Source organism: Rhinatrema bivittatum, chromosome 12, assembly GCF_901001135.1.
Source record: "Rhinatrema bivittatum chromosome 12, aRhiBiv1.1, whole genome shotgun sequence".
Taxonomy (NCBI): domain Eukaryota; kingdom Metazoa; phylum Chordata; class Amphibia; order Gymnophiona; family Rhinatrematidae; genus Rhinatrema; species Rhinatrema bivittatum.
Window position 1 is genome coordinate 13,420,687 of NC_042626.1, and position 18,433 is coordinate 13,439,119.

Below are 18,433 nucleotides of genomic sequence, written 5' to 3' on the forward strand. Positions count from 1 at the left end.
GTCCCCTGCCCCCCTTTCCTCCAGCACCAGGAGCATTCCTCTTTATTTCCAGCCAGAAGTGAGGTCTTGGGAGCATGGCTGTTGGTTTCAGCACTGCTGCGAACCAGGAAGTGAACTGGGTCAGAAAGCTGCTGAAAGTCAGCAGAGCAAGGGAGACAGAGGCAGTGACTCATTGGTAAACCCCCACCACTGTGGCAAAGCTCAGGGGCCAGTTGATGCCTACCTGATCCAGTCCTGCTGCCCTCAAAACTGTAGCACTGTAGACAGCAGCTAAGTCTGCCTAGTGCTTCCATTGGCCCTGTGTATGCACCTTGAGGCAAAGATCTCGTAACCTAGTGATTTATCTTATAGAACACGCCATAGTGAAAGTGCTCTATATTCAAGTAAGAAGGAGGAATGAAATAAATATCAAATACATGACCAAAAAACTCAAGTGAAAAAAATTTGCCTCAAATGAAATGAAAACTTTTTTTTAATATAAGAAGAAAAGACTTCAGACTGGAATTCACCGCCAATCAGTGCCTCAGAGCTCCAAGATTTCAATTATGAATCATAAAAACTTCCAAAAACTTTTAAATCAAATTTGTCAAAGTCCAATCCTAAATAGTAAAGCACAGAAAAGCAGAACTTAGCTTAACAGGTGCTGAAAAAATTCTTTAAACACATTTTCTGTCCCATTCTAGATCAGCCTTCAAAGAGAAATTTTTGTCCAGACACGTTAAAATGATGCTGATGTGGACAACGTTACGCTTTATTGCCGCATCAGGGCAAGTCTGAAATGGATATAATGTTAAGAAAAAGGGAACAGAAGACATACTGAAAAATTACATCAAATTAATTTTTAAAAACTTACTGATAATTCAAGCAGCAGGGGCACAGACATTCCAGTGGCCGCATGCAGACCAGCACACAAAAGGAGATACACACTCATAGCAGCATCCTGCGAAACGATTTAAAGCTTCTCTGGACCAAGCGAAACGCTGATGTGTCAAGATCCAATTATTCAGTCTTGAAGTCATTTAAAAAAATTGTTAGCCAATCAAAAACGCTCACCACTGTCCTTGGAAAAAAAAAACTACTCACACTGCTGTTCAAAAAAACATTATTCAATCACAAGTCAAGTTTGAAGGGCATTCATTTTTATTTTTATCCAATTCTGATTTCGTTTTTTAAGAGAGGAATTTTGTGGATCATTTATTTGGTGCTGTATAAATGAGATTTCTTGCACACTCCAGCCGTTCCCATGAAACAGAAAGTGCTGTTCATTTTATCACTCTTCACTCATGTGCATTAATTTCAAGTTGTCGTTTTTTGTTTTTTTTTTATGTATATAGTTCATCTAGAAGGGAGCTGTGGTGGGCGGATATTTGACTGCCGAGATGTGACTTTTGTCATCGGAGAGGGGGAAGACCATGACATTCCAATTGGAATTGACAGAGCACTGGAGAAGATGCAGCGAGGGGAGCTCTGTATCCTACACCTGGGGCCACGGTAAGAAACGATCCGTTTCCGGCGAAGGGATAAGGGACATCGGACCTTAAACAGCAGAGAGCGCTGAAGGTCAGGATTAAGTATCATAAATAAAATATTGCACGGCCTCTTGTACTACATATGTGACGATGATTTTACCGTGACTGTGTATGTTACACCTTTCTTTAATCAGTCGACCTCATATGTTTGCAATTTATAAAAAGCCCTTCTTGAAAACAAATTGCCTAAATATGCATGTAACATTCAAAATCCTAGAGTTCAGTCGTCTTGCTGCAGTCTTTTCTGTAAGCTCAGAAATATATCCCGGAGACACCGATGGAATCGTCTGACCAAAGACAATCTCTGAAGTCTTGCTTTAGCAGATGATACAAGACTGTCTCCGTTTGAATGCTTTGAGCTGAAAGGAAAAGAGATTTCAGGGGGTGTAAGTCTCCTTTCATAAGAAAAAATTGTTCTTAACTTTTTTTTTTAAGTTTGCTGCAGTTCACGCTGGTACATTTGTTTACAGCTCCCAGAGGATAACATATGGGGCAAAGGTGCACTGGGTCGTGCACTGCCCCTGATTTCATCCATCCAGTAGAGACTTTTGATTTATTTCACCCCCTTGAGCTACAATAAACTTAAAAACTATTTTTAAAGAGAAGCTTTGAAATTACTCCTGTGGGCCTCCTATATCATTTTGAGTGTTTGGATGTGCGAGTACCTGGAAATGCCAGGTGCTGTAGGTTTTATAAAATTATTTCAAGATGAAGTGAAGGCTTTGCATAAACTTAAAACCTTATTTTCTGCTTCCCTGATGGAGCTTGTCAGACTGTTCTCATTTCTAACTGCCTCATTTCCCTTCCAGATATGGGTTTGGAGATGCAAGGAAACCTGTATTCAGCATTGAACCTAATGCTGAGCTCACCTATGAAGTTACACTCAAGAACTTTGAAAAGGTGAGAAATCAGCACCCACATTTACATTTATAACCCACTGATGCCACAAAACAACTCAAAGTGGCTAAAAGCCTAAAATACAAATGGCACATATTAGCCATATATCATCAAGGAATAATCCTACATATAAAACCAACTGATAGTCAAAACATAAGCATCAAAAACAGCACTGTTAATACAGCTCTAAAGACTGACCACAGAAAAGGCTTATACTAAGGCCGGAGGGAAAGGACCAGAAGAGCCAGGTCTTGGTGGCTGATAATATTTCAGCAGAGGAAAGTGCCAAGGCCTGGGAGCAGCAAATGGAAACGCTCGCGTCCCGATTCTCTCTTTAATTTAAGGAGAGCTTCCTGAGCATAGGATTTCTGCGCAGAACAGCAGAGTCCTGGTGTAGTGTTCCTAAAGTCAGAATCCAGGCCTTCAGCTGGACCGGAGAAGTGAGAAGCCCGAGATGCTGCTTTCGGTGTGGCGTCTCCGCTGCTCTTCTCTTAGCGAGAGTGTTAAACCCCCCAGGGATTTCAGTGTTTTTTTTTCTGGTGTTGTCTCTTGTTCAAGAGGGGGGAGGGCAAGTTCCTGGGTGGAATCCAAGAACTGTTCCTTCGTTTGTTCCGAGATTTGTTCATTTTGTACTTCTCTGGGCTGTGGATACGATGATTAATACCCTGCCAAAAGGGTTCAGATGAACAGGCAGGGCATGGTCAGCCTATGAATGAAGCTGCCCTTGGCAGGAGTCGGGGAATCGGATGCCCTGTGTTGGCAGCATGTTCAAGTGGATTAAAAGTCTTAGTTTGCTGCAGTTTCCTCATCAACCTAGAAATGCAAGACTGTTAAAGACAAGACATAGCTACAGGGATGCCCTCAGTGTATACCGCGTGCACACGTACATAGGGAGAGAATGATTTACACCACTGCCGAGCAAGAATTTGGCGATGTACATTATTTTAACCCTTTTGTGCCCTTCGTTCTTTCCTCTCTGCTTAACCTCCACTTTGTTTATTTCATTCATTCTTCCTGGTCATGAGTCCGCCTGCCTTTGTCCTCTACTTTTCTTCTTTCCCCAAACCAATCCTCCTCCACTTTCTCTCCCTTTCTCCTCCCTCTTCTCCTACCCTGCTTTGGTAAATTTATCCTGTCTCTTGCCTTCATTCCTCCGCACGCTTGCTTGTTTTCCTTTCCTTCACTCTTCTACCATCCGTCACCTCCAGCTTTCCTTCGCAGCATGCGCGCTCTCCCTTCCTCTTCGGTCACTACTTTTCCTCCAGCTCTCCCCCTGCGGCCTTCTTGACCTCGCCCTAGGCTTTTAGCGTTCCCTCTCCCATGCTGACATCTCTCCATTTCTTTTTTCCTTGCCTTCATGTGTGCGGACCAAACGCAGCTCCCTGTCCCACCTGCAGCCTCGTTAGATTAACATAGGGCAAGGAGGTGCATTTGTTGGAGATGAAACGGGAAATTTTAATGAAATTTCCCATTTCATTTTTAAAATAAAACAAGGCAAAATTAGATTTCAATCATTTTTTTTTATTTAAAAAAAAAAGGCAGTCGCTGTCACTAAAAATCCCCTCACTTCCAGACCCTCTTATTTTCTTGTTGAAACTTTCTTCACAGGTCAGGAACGAACCCTGGTTGCTCCTGGCCCCATACCTGCCAGCAACATTGTAAATTGTTCCATAAATTGTGCCATTTTGTAGAGTAAAAGTTAGTAGTGTGCCAGCTTGTCTGCCGCTGCCATTTGTAATAGCGGCAGCTGCGGGGCAGGAGCTACTGGGAATCGCTCTTGCCTTGTGAAGAAGGTCTGGATGCAAGGCCTGGGGAGGATTGGGGTGGGGGGTGGGGTTGACCATGGACTCATTTTTTTTGGGGGGGGGGGGGGTGTTTTGTTTTATTTTATTTTAAATAAGTGAAAAGAAACCAACAACAAATAAAAACAAAAATCCAAAATGAAATAAAATAAATGTCTGTGTATACCTGAAATACATAGCTGCCTCTTCAAATCTGTGGCCGTGTACAGCAGCGCTCCTCCCTCTGCCGGCAGCAGCACTGCCTCTTCAAATCTGTGGCCGTGTACAGCAGCGCTCCTCCCTCTGCCGGCAGCAGCACTGCCTCTTCAAATCTGTGGCCGTGTACAGCAGCGCTCCTCCCTCTGCCGGCAGCAGCACTGCCTCTTCAAATCTGTGGCCGTGTACAGCAGCGCTCCTCCCTCTGCCGGCAGCAGCACTGCCTCTTCAAATCTGTGGCCGTGTACAGCAGCGCTCCTCCCTCTGCTGGCAGCAGCACTGCCTCTTCAAATCTGTGGCCGTGTACAGCAGCGCTCCTCCCTCTGCTGGCAGCAGCACTGCCTCTTCAAATCTGTGGCCGTGTACAGCAGCGCTCCTCCCTCTGCTGGCAGCAGCACTGCCTCTTCAAATCTGTGGCCGTGTACAGCAGCGCTCCTCCCCCTGCTGGCAGCAGCACTGCCTCTTCAAATCTGTGGCCGTGTACAGCAGCGCTCCTCCCTCTGCTGGCAGCAGCACTGCCTCTTCAAATCTGTGGCCGTGTACAGCAGCGCTCCTCTCTCTGCTGGCAGCAGCACTGCCTCTTCAAATCTGTGGCCGTGTACAGCAGCGCTCCTCCCTCTGCTGGCAGCAGCACTGCCTCTTCAAATCTGTGGCCGTGTACAGCAGCGCTCCTCCCTCTGCTGGCAGCAGCACTGCCTCTTCAAATCTGTGGCCGTGTACAGCAGCGCTCCTCCCTCTGCTGGCAGCAGCACTGCCTCTTCAAATCTGTGGCCGTGTACAGCAGCGCTCCTCCCTCTGCTGGCAGCAGCACTGCCTCTTCAAATCTGTGGCCGTGTACAGCAGCGCTCCTCCCTCTGCTGGCAGCAGCACTGCCTCTTCAAATCTGTGGCCGTGTACAGCAGCGCTCCTCCCTCTGCTGGCAGCAGCACTGCCTCTTCAAATCTGTGGCCGTGTACAGCAGCGCTCCTCCCTCTGCTGGCAGCAGCACTGCCTCTTCAAATCTGTGGCCGTGTACAGCAGCGCTCCTCCCTCTGCTGGCAGCAGCACTGCCTCTTCAAATCTGTGGCCGTGTACAGCAGCGCTCCTCCCTCTGCTGGCAGCAGCACTGCCTCTTCAAATCTGTGGCCGTGTACAGCAGCGCTCCTCCCTCTGCTGGCAGCAGCACTGCCTCTTCAAATCTGTGGCCGTGTACAGCAGCGCTCCTCCCTCTGCTGGCAGCAGCACTGCCTCTTCAAATCTGTGGCCGTGTACAGCAGCGCTCCTCCCTCTGCTGGCAGCAGCACTGCCTCTTCAAATCTGTGGCCGTGTACAGCAGCGCTCCTCCCTCTGCTGGCAGCAGCACTGCCTCTTCAAATCTGTGGCCGTGTACAGCAGCGCTCCTCCCTCTGCTGGCAGCAGCACTGCCTCTTCAAATCTGTGGCCGTGTACAGCAGCGCTCCTCCCTCTGCTGGCAGCAGCACTGCCTCTTCAAATCTGTGGCCGTGTACAGCAGCGCTCCTCCCTCTGCTGGCAGCAGCACTGCCTCTTCAAATCTGTGGCCGTGTACAGCAGCGCTCCTCCCTCTGCCGGCAGCAGCACTGCCGCCTCCAGTGGTGCTGCGATTGGATACTGAACCCTTCCAGTCAACAACCTGAGCAGGCCCTCCCTCCACGCCGCCAGTGGCTTCACTTCCAGCTGGCGATTGCACTGCCTCTGAAGTCTCAACAGAAAGGGAGATCATAGCTTGGTGACGTTTTCCTCTGGCGCACAAAAGACCACATTCTCTTATACATAACAGAGCGTTCTGACTGGAATAAGGACTGTTGTAGCGCTACTGATGCGATGTCAGTCCAGTCTTGCATCTCAAAACCCCAGTTTTATTTCCTTTTTTTATGATGCCGGAAAATTCTTCTCGGATGATGATTCAAATATTTGCAAACAGTCGTAAGCCCACTTTGTCTGAGGGCAGAGTTTATTGGCTTGTATTCACAGATGCTAAGTTATAGAAACTTAGCAAATAGAAAATAGATAACGTTCCCAATTATTTCAAGGGCTTTGGGTTTTTTTCTCTGGCTTTCTGTTACGATCCATGAAACCCCACTGTAGTTAAATACCTGGATTAAAGGTGAGCTTTAAGATTGTGGTCATTTGATCCCTTCCTAATATATATCTTACACATCCTGGGATAAATAATCAAACCCCATGGGTAGTTTTGCTTTCATTATTGCCTAGCGAAAAAGATATGTGCGGAGATTTTACAATGCTTTCTCTGAGGGTAATATTTCAGTCTGAATAATCAAACTTATACCCGTGGTTCCTCTTTCTGCCCCCAGGAATGTCTCCAGATAAAAGTAGGCTCATTGTTAAACAAGGCGCAAACTTTTAGCCACAGACAGGTTGGCCAACATTCAAAGCTCCCATTTCCATGGGTAAAATGCTTTTTTTCCCCTGTGGAAAGGACTTTAAATATTGCGCTCTGTATATATGCTCACCACACATAAGGCTTATATACATTCTCACACATATACATACAGTACTGCATTCACAGAAATTCAGCAAGCAAAGCATATACTTAGATCTATAAAATTCATAGATGCCAGAATGTGCACACACAGTATATAACTTACTCATCGATGCAAAATTGCCCTGTAAATAAATAGAGAATTTGCTTCCATTTTGTGATCAGGTCTGCTTAAAACTTCATACAAAGAGCAGGAAGGTGGTTTTTTTTCATTAGTAATGCTTTATGCTAAAATGGCTCCATTTTAATTACTTAGTAAAGTGCCGATGATGATAGCAATCGCTCAGAAGCACTATAACACATCAGCACAGACTGCACTCAATTTCCATCCTTCAGACAGAAGGCCCACCTGCCAAGGTTAAATAATCAATGCCATTTTTATTAGGATGATGTCCTGACTCTTGCTGCGAGGATATTTGTTACTTCATTCCACCTCAAAGGTATCCGAACTTTCTATAGTTGATACAAGTTTTTGGTCTCTTTTATATAAACTCGGTATCTCAGTAGGCCTCTGTATATGAAGCCCTAAAGCAGAACACCCAAAACATTATGCAGGTGAGCCACCAGAGTGAAGATCCCTTTTGTATCTGCTTTTTCCCAAGATAGCTTTTCAGGATTACCTCCAGCTTGCCTTCAAAGGAATTAGGTTTCAGTGTTTTAGCATGGAGTTTTTAAGTTCTAATTCTGTAGGCCTTATGTAATTGTTGCGGGGTCCGAACTTGTAAACGTTTTATCACGTCCCGAATATAATCCTCTCTTGCCCACTAACGGGCATCACCAGCTGGCATTGCTGCTCTATGATACAAGGGAGATGTCGGAGATGAAAGCAAAGCCAGCATTTGACAGAACCCTGGGGACAGCAGCTGGTTTTAAAGGCAGAATCTTTTGAAATCAGGCCGGTTTCTTTATAAAGGTCACATTATGTCCCGTAACTGAAGGCGAGGAATCGGCCTGTTTTGTTCCTGTTATTTTAACTGGTGTCATGCACATTGTATGCAGGCCAAAGAATCCTGGGAGATGGACACCAAAGAGAAACTTGAGCAGGCAGCAGTTGTTAAAGACAAAGGAACCGCCTATTTCAAGGTTTGTAAACCTTCATTTGAAATGTGCTAAAGGAAGCCAGTTAAAATATCACTGCAGACTGCTCATTTAGTTAAAAATAAATACATTTTCTCGTGCGCAGCTAGTCTTGCTAGCAGTTTTCTCATCTTTTTCCTCTTCTCCCAGGCAGGTAAATACATGCAGGCAGTGATACAATACAGCAAGATTGTTTCCTGGTTGGATATGGAGTATGGTTTGTCGGAGACAGAAGCAAAAGCATCCAAGAGTTTCCTGCTGGCAGCCTTCCTGAACCTGGCCATGTGCAATATCAAACTAAGGGAGTACATCCGAGCAGTGGAGTGGTGTGAGAAGGTTAGGACAGTGCAGGCGTTTCTGATTCCAGCTTACTAACAATACACAAACACTGTTAACCATACGTCCTCTTAACTTCCTTCTAGAACCTATTGTATAAGAATGTACGGTAAAGAAACAGCAAACGCAAACATGAATCCTCTGATAGCTTTGTGCCTTTGCTTTAGCCATGAGAAACAAATATTTTATAAAAATAGCTGTTACATTTAAGATAAGTTGAGTCTTGCTGAGTATGTTGTGATGAATTTTGCTGTGTGTTTGCTACATTGATGCTGTTGAGCTGAGTCTTGTGTGAGGCCATTGAACTGTGCCTTCATGAAAGTGAGGGTGTTGTATTGACTGGCGGAGCGCACTGTTAACCCATGTTTGGACACACGTTTTCGACGCGCTAGCTTTACCCCTTATTCATGTCAAAAACACTTATTTACCCCTTATGCACGTCAAAAACACGCGGCCAATCCCCCCCGAAACTAATAGCGCCCGCAACATGCAAATGCATGCTGATGGCCCAATTAGTTATTCCCACGCGATTCAGTAAGTAAAATGTGCAGCCAAGCCGCACATTTTACTTTCAGAAATTAGCGCCTACCCAAAAGTAGGTGTTAATTTCTGCCGGCACCAGGAAAGTGCACAGAAAAGCAGTAAAAACTGCTTTTCTGCACACCCTCTGACTTAATATCATGGCAATATTAAGTCGGAAGTCCCAAAAGTAAAAAAATAATTAAAAATTTAAAAAAAAAAAAATTTAAATCGTCTCACGGGTTGAAAACCAGATGCTCAATTTTGCCAGCAGCCGATTTCCGAACCCGTGGCTGTCAGCGGGTTTGAGAAGCGACGCCGGCAAAATTGAGTGTCAGCTGTCAAACTCACTGACAGCCGCCGCTCCTGTCAAACAAGAGGCACTAGGGACGTGCTAGTGTCCCTAGCACTTCTTTTTATCGCGGGCCCTCATTTGAATACTAAATCGCGCGCACAGGAGAGTGGCCTGTGCGCTCGCCCACTCTCCCGCGACTTTTACTGTATCGGCCTGTTAGTGTGTTTCTGAAGCTTTTTGGTTGCACTTTTTTGAATGTGAGGATGTTATGTTTGAGCTGTTAAGTCAAGTTTGAGTTCTAGGCTGTTAGATTGAAGTTTTTGTTTTGAATCTTTGCTGAGTGTAAGTGTTTTGCACCAATGCTGTTAGGTTGGGTCTTACTGAGAGTAAGAACGCTGCATTAATGTTGTGTGGGTCATGAAGGATGTTACGCTGAAGCTATGTGTAAAGACGTAACACTGAAGCTGTTGAGTCAGGTGTTTCTGAATGTAAGGATAATACATTGAAATTGTTGATTTGATTCTTGCTGAGTAAGAATGTTACATTGAAACTGTTGGGTTGATGATTGCTGAACATTAAGGATGTACCATTGAAGTTGTTAGGCTGGGTATTGCCAAGTGTAAGGATGTTACTTTGAAGTTATTAGGTTGCATATGTATGCATGTATTTTTTAGGAATATTTATATCCCACTTGTCTGAAATATTTGCTCCTAGTAGGTTACAAGATAAAAATGCAAATATGCAAAATTAATAGTTAAAACCAAGACACTGGTAACACATACAACAAACAAATTATAAACAGCCCAAAGAAATAAAATAAAAGATCTCCAATAAACTCTGCAAGGTAACATTACAATCACGGCCCTTGGGGGGGGGGAAAAACCAAAACCAGCAGACTTTCCAGAAGCCTGCTGAAAACAAAGCTTTCGCCTTTTCCCTAAAACCTAAGGGGTGAATTTTCAGAGTTGCGTGCATAAAATGTAGCGTGTATGTGCATAAGTCGCCGGTACTCACATCATCGATTTTTATATACATGAAAAGTACACGCATACTTTGTTTCACACACATCTATGCATGAAACAAAGGGGCTTTCTAGGGTGTTCCTGGATGAGGCCAAGAGTTAGGCATGTACATTTGGCAACCTGTGTAGTTCTGAATCTGCTAATTATCTTGTTCAATGAAACTTGTTTATTGTGCACTATTAGCGGGCTGGGAAGTCCGAGTGACCTAGGGTGAGTTCAGGCTGAAGAACCAGGAGGGTCTCTATGAACTGGAGAAGACCTGGGCTAACTGGTAGAGGAATTGGAAAACTGATAGTTTCATTTGCGAGCACATTTTAACAGTTATGCACACCAACTTCTGTGCATAAGTCGGCTTTTATGCAAGCAAGTCATCGTTTCTTTTTACGCATAAAATATACGCATGTATATTTTTTAAATTAGTAGGAAAAGTGCACACGTTTAATGCGTTGAAATACTTGCTTTCAATGCTTTTCTTGTGTTCATGCATTAAGCATACATATGTGCATGTGTTGGGGCTAGACATATGCATATTTTATAATACACACGTATATGATATGGACAGGCTATAAAATACGATCATAGATCTCTGCATGGCCATGATTGCACATATATGCAGCTGTGTGGTGCCATTTGAAAATTACTCTCTAAATAGTTTGATTCCTGCTGAAGAGACAGTAGAAGTGAGTTCCATGAAATTGGGCCTGCTATTGAAAAAGCTTGTAGGTTTTAACCAAATGAGCCTGCCTCAGTGGAGGAACGAAGAGAGAATTCTTTTTGAGTGAGATTGGAAAATAGTGCACGTAGAATGAATTCTCAAGTCAACATGTCTTCTTCCAAAATCTATGCACACAGAAACAATTTTGAAAGTCCCTTGGGTACTTTGTACCCACAGCAAGTTTCAAAGTTAATGCACACTTTCTCTTGGAAACTTGGTACAGAAGTACCCACTGACTTGTCCCAAAACGAAGAAAAGTCTGAAAATTTCCCTTCTGAAAGCACCACTTTCAAAGCAGTTTTACCAAAATGTGCTCGCACTGAGTCCCGGTAGAGTGTATACAGAGCTCTGCACCATGCAGGGACAATGTTCCTGGGGGCAGGTTTAGGGCGGGCTTGGAAGATAATGCATGGAGATTGCATTTTCACATCTTTGTGCACTGTTTGCCTGCAGAAAAAGCAGGGGCAATGTCCATGGGCAACTTTCACACTTTGAAAAAGAGCTGCAAGTTCTGCTGACTTTGCACCTAGGCAGAATATTTGAAAATTGTCTCCTTAATGCAGGAATTTTTGTGTTTTTCCAGGCACTCGGGCTGGACCAAAATAACGAGAAGGGCCTGTATAGGAGGGGTGAGGCCAGATTGCTGATGAATGATTTTGAATTGGCAAAATGTGATTTTCAAAAAGTGCTGGAAGTAAATCCACAAAACAAAGCAGCAAAGGCACAGATTACGGTGTGCCAGAGAAAGGCAAAAGAACACAATGAGCGGGATAAGAGAATTTATGCCAATATGTTCCAGAAGTTCGCAGAGAGAGATTCAAAGGTATGTATGGTGCTAGTGCTCGGGGTACAGAGGATTAAGATGATTGTCGCTCCGCTCTTTTGTGTCTCCATGACACTGGAGAGAATGGGAGAAGTAAGACAATGGTTTTGCACTTGCACAGACAGTGTGTGTTTGTGTACAAGCAGAGTAAGACCACACTCATTCTATCAAAGAAATCTGTGGATGGGACTGGAATCCCTTTCATGTCCTTTCTACTAAAACTCTTCCACTGACGCCATCCTCTTCCTTTACGGTGAGAGGCAGACGTCAGAGATCTTTTTGTTTATATTCTGCCTTTCGTGAAACTTCATGAGTGATTACATTCAAGTACTTCACTGTGTTTCCCTGTCCCCAGAGGGCTCAGATTGTTTGTACCTGAGACCATGGAAGGTGAAGTGGCTTGCCGCATGCTACAGTGTCGTCAGGATTTGAGCCCTGGCTTCCCTTGTTCGCAGCCTGCTTCTTCTCTAACCACTAGGCTACTCTGCCACTCCAGGCCCTTTTCATAATACACAGTCTTTGTAATTAGACCTGTTTCTAGGTCCTCTGTTGATGCTGTGGAAGAGTCTGTCACTTAATTAATGGGTGAAGTTAATAACTCGTTAGCCCTATGCATCCTGCCCAGACGAGTCACTCTGTACTCTAATCTCCCTGCTCCTCTCCCCTACATTCGATTCCTTGCAGCATCTACAAGGCCCATGTCTTCATGGCCTGCCTTATAGCGTGACCTCTGTTGGTCCATTTATTTAAGCAGTAACCATTTGTACATGTCTGTTTATACTGTTGTACCTTTGTATATCTAAGTTGTCAAAACTTTATTTACTTAAGTTTTTGTACCCCATCTTGTGTGAACAATTGTTCAAAAAAAGTGGGCAATAAATAAAGAAGAACAGTGAGACTTAAATCCTTCCTGAGACCCTGCTTTCACCCCTGTAATGTCTCTATTCTGGATTCAGCATGTATTGTAATTCAGATCATCCCCTCCGCAATGTTACCTACAAGGGACTTTGTGCATGTCCAGAGGTTCCATCACCCAGAGCCCCGTGTGACAATGCAAACAGTGTTAAAAGCACCGAGGGGCCGATGCAATATCACGTGCGTAAAAATGTGAGTCTAAACTGGGCGCCCATTTTATTCGACCCGCACACATCCACCTCTCCTGGGCGCACGATGCAATATTATAATGAGCTGCCACGCTAAAAAGGATGCACCAGGGGCGCACAATTTATCCCTAGTGCTCAAAAGCATCGGGTGCCCAGGAGACATGGCTATGTGCGGGTTAGGAAAACTCAATACAAGTGTCTGTTTCATCCCGCCGCAGATAATTTACTGGCACAATGTACACAGCCTGGAGCTTGTATATTGTGCACAATACTAAGTAGAAGGAACCACAGAAAAGCAATATTTTTTTGTTTTTTCGTTGAGCCCTTGGCGCGAGGCAAGACTTTACGCCACCTCCGGGGCTGATGTTAAATTTGCTGTGTTTAAAAAGTGTTCGTCAGGCACACGGCAATTTTTTTTTGCATCGGGGGTAATAGCTTAGAGCCTCATCTACATGACATTGATGTGCGATGAGCGCTATTAGCTATGCGTTTGTACGCGCTAATCCCCTTATTGCATCGCGTGTTAGTCTAATGCCTGTCCGGCCTCGAGTCAGCCTGTGCGCTAGGCCGAGTGCACTTTATTGCGTCGGCCCGTCAAGCTGCGTGTAGTGCTCTTAACGGTTGTTGAGTCTTGTAAAAGAACCATAAAGAAATCCATTTCCTATCCTCTCAGCCCAAGCTTTTTACAGCTGTGTATGTGTTCTTGCTAAAGTAGCAGATTGAAGCCTTTAAACTTACTACTTAGGTTCTGCTAATCTCTTCTTCCTAACAGCAGGCAGTTTGTTTTTTCTCCAGGAGGTAGATGATCCTAGTAACAAACAACCAGAAGAGAAGACCACGGAAACTGCTCTACGTGAGAAGGGGAATGAGGAACCAGTGAGCGAAGTCAAAGAGCTGGAGGGTGATGTATGAAAGAAAAAGGAAACCATACTGAATCTGGTCGCTTGTCTGCAGCTTTATTCTGAGCACAGGACTAAAGTATGTTTATTGTAAAGCTTGTTCCAGTTTGTGTGATCGTTGGGGGGCAAAACAATTCCCAGAAGCTTTGCAAGGAGAAGAGAAAAATGAGACAACCCCCTCAGCAGCTCATGCCATGATCATGATGTAACATGAGGTGTATGCAGAGAGACTGTCTGGAACCAGAACCCGCTGCTCTTGGCCTTGGGATGCTTTTCTGTCTTTGGCAGCTCAGCTCGGTTACTATGTAGTTTTGGAGGTGAGGGGGCTTGCTTAGATGGCGCAGACGCCCATTTATGCAGTGGTGGAGGTGCCAGCGCCATGTGATCCCAAAAAGGTTATATTGTGTGGATGCAAGTGCCATCTGCATGTCATGGATCACAATGAACAGCACAGGAAACAGGAAGTAGCCTGCTTGCCGCTGATAGTTGTAAACACTTTAACAAATGAAAGCTGACGTTCTACCCTCTTGTTCCCTACGCTGAAGATTACCTTAATCCTGATGTGGCACGTGCTATGTTTCCTGTGTCTCACGTAGGCCCTTGGGGATCTGGGTCTCTCAGTATCAAACGGAAGATTCACTTCAGTTCAGCAATGCTTGAACGATGACTCCATGCTATGATGACCCTTGCACATTTTCTCCTGAGCTGCCTTACTTGCTCCTTCTGTCTCCATGTTCCTTAATCCAGCCGGTGCTGTTAGTTTGGATATATAAAAGCATCATCAAGTGTGCAATGCAAGGCTGTATCTCAAGACTAGATTTCAGGGTTTGGTTCACTGGGAAGCATTGGATGTGGAACTGCAGCCTTCCTTTCTCTTCTTTGAAAGGCAGTACTCCATGTTCTTAAGGAGAAGGATTTTATTAACCTGTCAGTTTGTGTGAAATATTGACAGTAACGCCTTTCTCAATGGACCAGTTCGCTGTGGAATGCCACTGTTTCCAGCCTCCTCCTGTCTCTTGCAGCCCGTGCTGCTGGCACATGGAGCAGGAGCCCACACTTTACGGCAACAGAATGAGAATACCCATACATGAACATACTAATAGCACACCAATCCAGATTGCATGGGCAAGAGCATGTGTATAACTGCTAAGGAAGTGATTTGCTAACACCTGGGATTGGGGTTTTTTTTTCTAAACAGAATTTCTTCAGGTGTTTCAAACCAGAAAAAAAAAAAAGGAAGAGTTGAAGACCCAGCTGAGAAGAATAAACAGGAAAGATGATGATCCTGTGAGACAAGGATGAGGGGGTTAGAGGCTCTGGGATGTGATCATATAGCACGAACATCCCATCTGCAAGAAAATTGCAAAACAGCAAAAGGATTGTGCCTTCCTGAAAGAAGGACAAGCAAGGGATTCTCCTGCTTATTTGCCCTGTGGGCGATCTCTTACTGAAAACAGCAGAAAGGTGACAGGAGTCAGGTGGCACCTTATAAGCTAAACAGTAGAGGGGAAAGTGTAAAAAAAAAATTCAAATAGTCCTTACAAATAATCACACAAAATGTTGAACTTTTATTGGTGTATCAGAACGCCACAAATGTTTAATTAAAAAGGTCCACTTGAAACAAGGTGATGTCCCCTGACACGGTCACCATGTTTCGCCCCATGGGCTGCATCGGCAGGGACCATAGATTACACTTCCAAGAAGCTGGTTTACAGCATATTCTGTCTCATTTAGAAGCTAAACCAATTTATTAAAGCATGAGCTTTCGAGGAGAGCGTGTCACTCGCTCCTGTCACTTTTGCCACACCAGACTAACACGGCTATCCCTCTGAAGATGATAGAAAGGTATCATCAGTGAGCAGAACGAGGCAGAACAGCTCTTACTGAAATGCTGTGGCCATAATGACCAGAGATCTAATACTACTGTTTCGTAGCTGCAACTTCTGAATTGTGGGGATGGCTTGGGGGAGAAACTTTCACCTAATGTTGCCATTCCTCTTGTGAGCTGATCACAGCACAATAGCTGCCAGGCTACCATTGCCTTCGGTGAAACTGGATGCATTGAGGATCAGATTTCTGCTTTCAAAATAAGACCGATGCTTTTTGAAGTGTCTGCTGCAGGCAGATATACCGCTACAGTGTCTAACAGATTTCTGGGAATGCTGCAGGTAGTGCCACAAATCCTTCACAATGCTGCCGGTGGCACTTCAATTCCCCAAAGGCCCTTCAGAATAGTGTAGATAGTGCCATGCATTCTGTCTCCTTCAGAATGCGGTCGCTATCCCAGCATTTTAAATTCTGCACATCCTGATCCACAAAGTCCTACGCTCCCATGAAAGAGAGATCCAAGTCCATTGGAGTAGGATGGACACCGGAGTGTGGCATGTCTCACAAATTATTGGAATGTGCCAGACTTCTATTACTGAGCTTTTTCTCACCTTCATTAGAAAGTGACAAATATTGTACTCAGTACTGCTAGTTCTGTGAATGCATCATAAAGCTTGCAGGAACCCCAGTACTCCCATTCCACCAGCTCCCAAAGCCAAGAAAACTGCAAGTGTCCTGGTGCTCCATGCCAGTTAGACTCCTGCAGGTCTCGGTGCTGCATGGCCTTGTGTCTATCAAAAATAAAAAAAATGCAAGCATATGAGCATTAAGCCCCAAAAATCCTTAGGAATGCTGGAGAATTTCTGAAGTAAAAAAGAATTGCACAGCACTTGAGGCTCCCAGGAGTTAGCTGTAGCCTTATCCGTAAGATGCCTGCTATCAGTATTGTGGCAGGGCCACAAGGATCATGGAAGCCAATGTGATCGTATCAAATCCTTGGGTTTATTCTCATTGCATATTGCCTCCCTGCTGGTTATCTGTTTACGCTTTCCCACGTGGTCATCTGTTTACACTCCCATCTGGTCATGTTTACAGGCTTTTGTCATCTCTCCTAGAAGAAAATACCTCTTGCGTTTTTCCCGCATTAACAAAAGGCTCAGATTTCTCTTCAACTACTTTTGTCAAGCAGAACTCATACAATTTGTAAGCATCCAGTTCTAAAGAAATAAACCTTACAGATGTGTCTGGTGGTAAGCTAGGTGGCACCAGCTGTACCAGCATAATGATATTACTCCGTGGCAGCGGCGGCATCCCATTAAATCTGTTGCAGCGGCACCAGCCCTGCCATGACTTAGCAAGTGAAAAACCGTGTGCCTGAATACTGAAAAGTAAATATCACTGTTGTGGGGTGCAGAAGTCTGCAGGCATCGTCGTGATGCCGGTTTCATCATAGCACCTATAACCCTAACTTTTTTTTTTTTTTTGGCTGTCCCTAGGCCATTGCAGGTCCTTTGTCATAAGGGGTAGGATCCATGTGCCCTCAATGGTTTCCTTAAAATACACCCAGCCAGGTCTGATTTATTTTTCCTTTCAATGACCTAGGTGGTGGTGGTGTTTTGTTTTTTTTTATGGTGGTGACATTTCCTCCCATCCCCCCAATCCAGTTGTTTTCAAAGCACTTGTGGTTTGCCTAAAGGGAGCCTTTCTCTGCAGGCTTTCAAAACTTGAAGGTATTTACAAAAAAAAAAAAAAAAGAATAAAGTTGACATTTTTTTCATCTTCCTGTTCCTGAGTTTCTTTGATTAGTTTGCAATCATTTCTTTTCTGTTTCTTTGACTTTACAGATAATCTTGAAAGCCATTCCACTTGCACTTGCTGGATTCTTTGCTGCTTTTATTGAGCCAATGTATGAATTATCCCAACATTTTGCACATGAACTTTCAAAGTCCCATGGGTCCACCCTTCAGATGGTACCTCTTTGAATAATTCTTATGGTGGTCCAATAAAACGAATCTCATTCTATAAAGAATCCAGGGTCCAGTATGGTTAGCAGAGCCCCCTGTACTACAGAATTCCACCACAAAATCCACCCAAATATTGCTTCCGCTGTCTATATATTCAGGTCAGATCAACTCTATGGAGGGGCACTAACTATTCAAAAATGAAAAGAACCTTCAAAATATATTGTGAAGCACTTTTCTTCAGAAGCAAGATAAGTACATTTGCATAAATCACATTTTAAATTTTTTTGTCATATCAACTGGCTTGTGTTTTTTGTTTGTTTTTTTTTTAATTAACCTGTCATATGTTGATTAATAATAAGGCGAATGAAGGTGTGATACCTGGCGTGCCTGTTATGATGGTTGAAGATATATATTTTGGAGCTTCTTTGCCTTTGTGTATTCTGGTTAAATCATCCTTTAAAAGGGATCATCGTAAGTCTGCACTACATATCTATTCAAATTACAAAAAAAAACTAAGACCATGCCAAGTTTTCTCAACACACCTCGTTGCTTTTCATACATCATGATTCTTTCAGGTACTGTGGTGAGAGGAGTGCTTAATGGGCTTGGGCAAACCAGAAAGATGGTGCGTCCCAGGCCCCATCTGTGTTGTCAGTGTTTAGAAGGACCCTCTGTGACACTGCAAATATGCCCCTTATTAGGATATTTGTTAGCCAAAATGTTGCATCCAAAGTGGGGCTGAGAAGCTGATGTGCACCAACCAGTTTGATAGCGCCTGACCATCTCTGAAGGGGGATAGACAAAATCAGTGTCAAGACACTTTTTTCCACAGAAAGGGGTGGTGGGTACCTGGCATTGGTCATGGAAGCTGAAATGATAACAGACTTCAAAAAAGCATAAGGTAAACATAATATCTTTCAAAAGGTGAAG

The 18,433-nt window shown here is 44.2% G+C and overlaps 1 protein-coding gene across 4 annotated transcripts in view; it reads left to right on the forward strand.

Annotated features, from left to right (window-relative positions):
• FKBP5 (FKBP prolyl isomerase 5) overlaps positions 1–17,316 on the forward strand; it is an 86,513-nt gene extending 69,197 nt beyond the window's left edge. For 3 of the 4 annotated variants that reach the window (XM_029573429.1, XM_029573428.1, XM_029573430.1), the window contains 6 exons: positions 1,335–1,491; positions 2,339–2,429; positions 7,923–8,006; positions 8,151–8,336; positions 11,471–11,710; positions 13,609–17,316. In XM_029573429.1, coding sequence (XP_029429289.1) covers positions 1,335–1,491; positions 2,339–2,429; positions 7,923–8,006; positions 8,151–8,336; positions 11,471–11,710; positions 13,609–13,725 — 875 coding nt within the window. In that variant the 3' untranslated portion in view covers positions 13,726–17,316. The remainder of the gene's footprint in view (positions 1–1,334; positions 1,492–2,338; positions 2,430–7,922; positions 8,007–8,150; positions 8,337–11,470; positions 11,711–13,608) is intronic. The other variant, XM_029573431.1, reaches the window with a different exon arrangement.
• Positions 17,317–18,433: the final 1,117 nt, after the last annotated feature.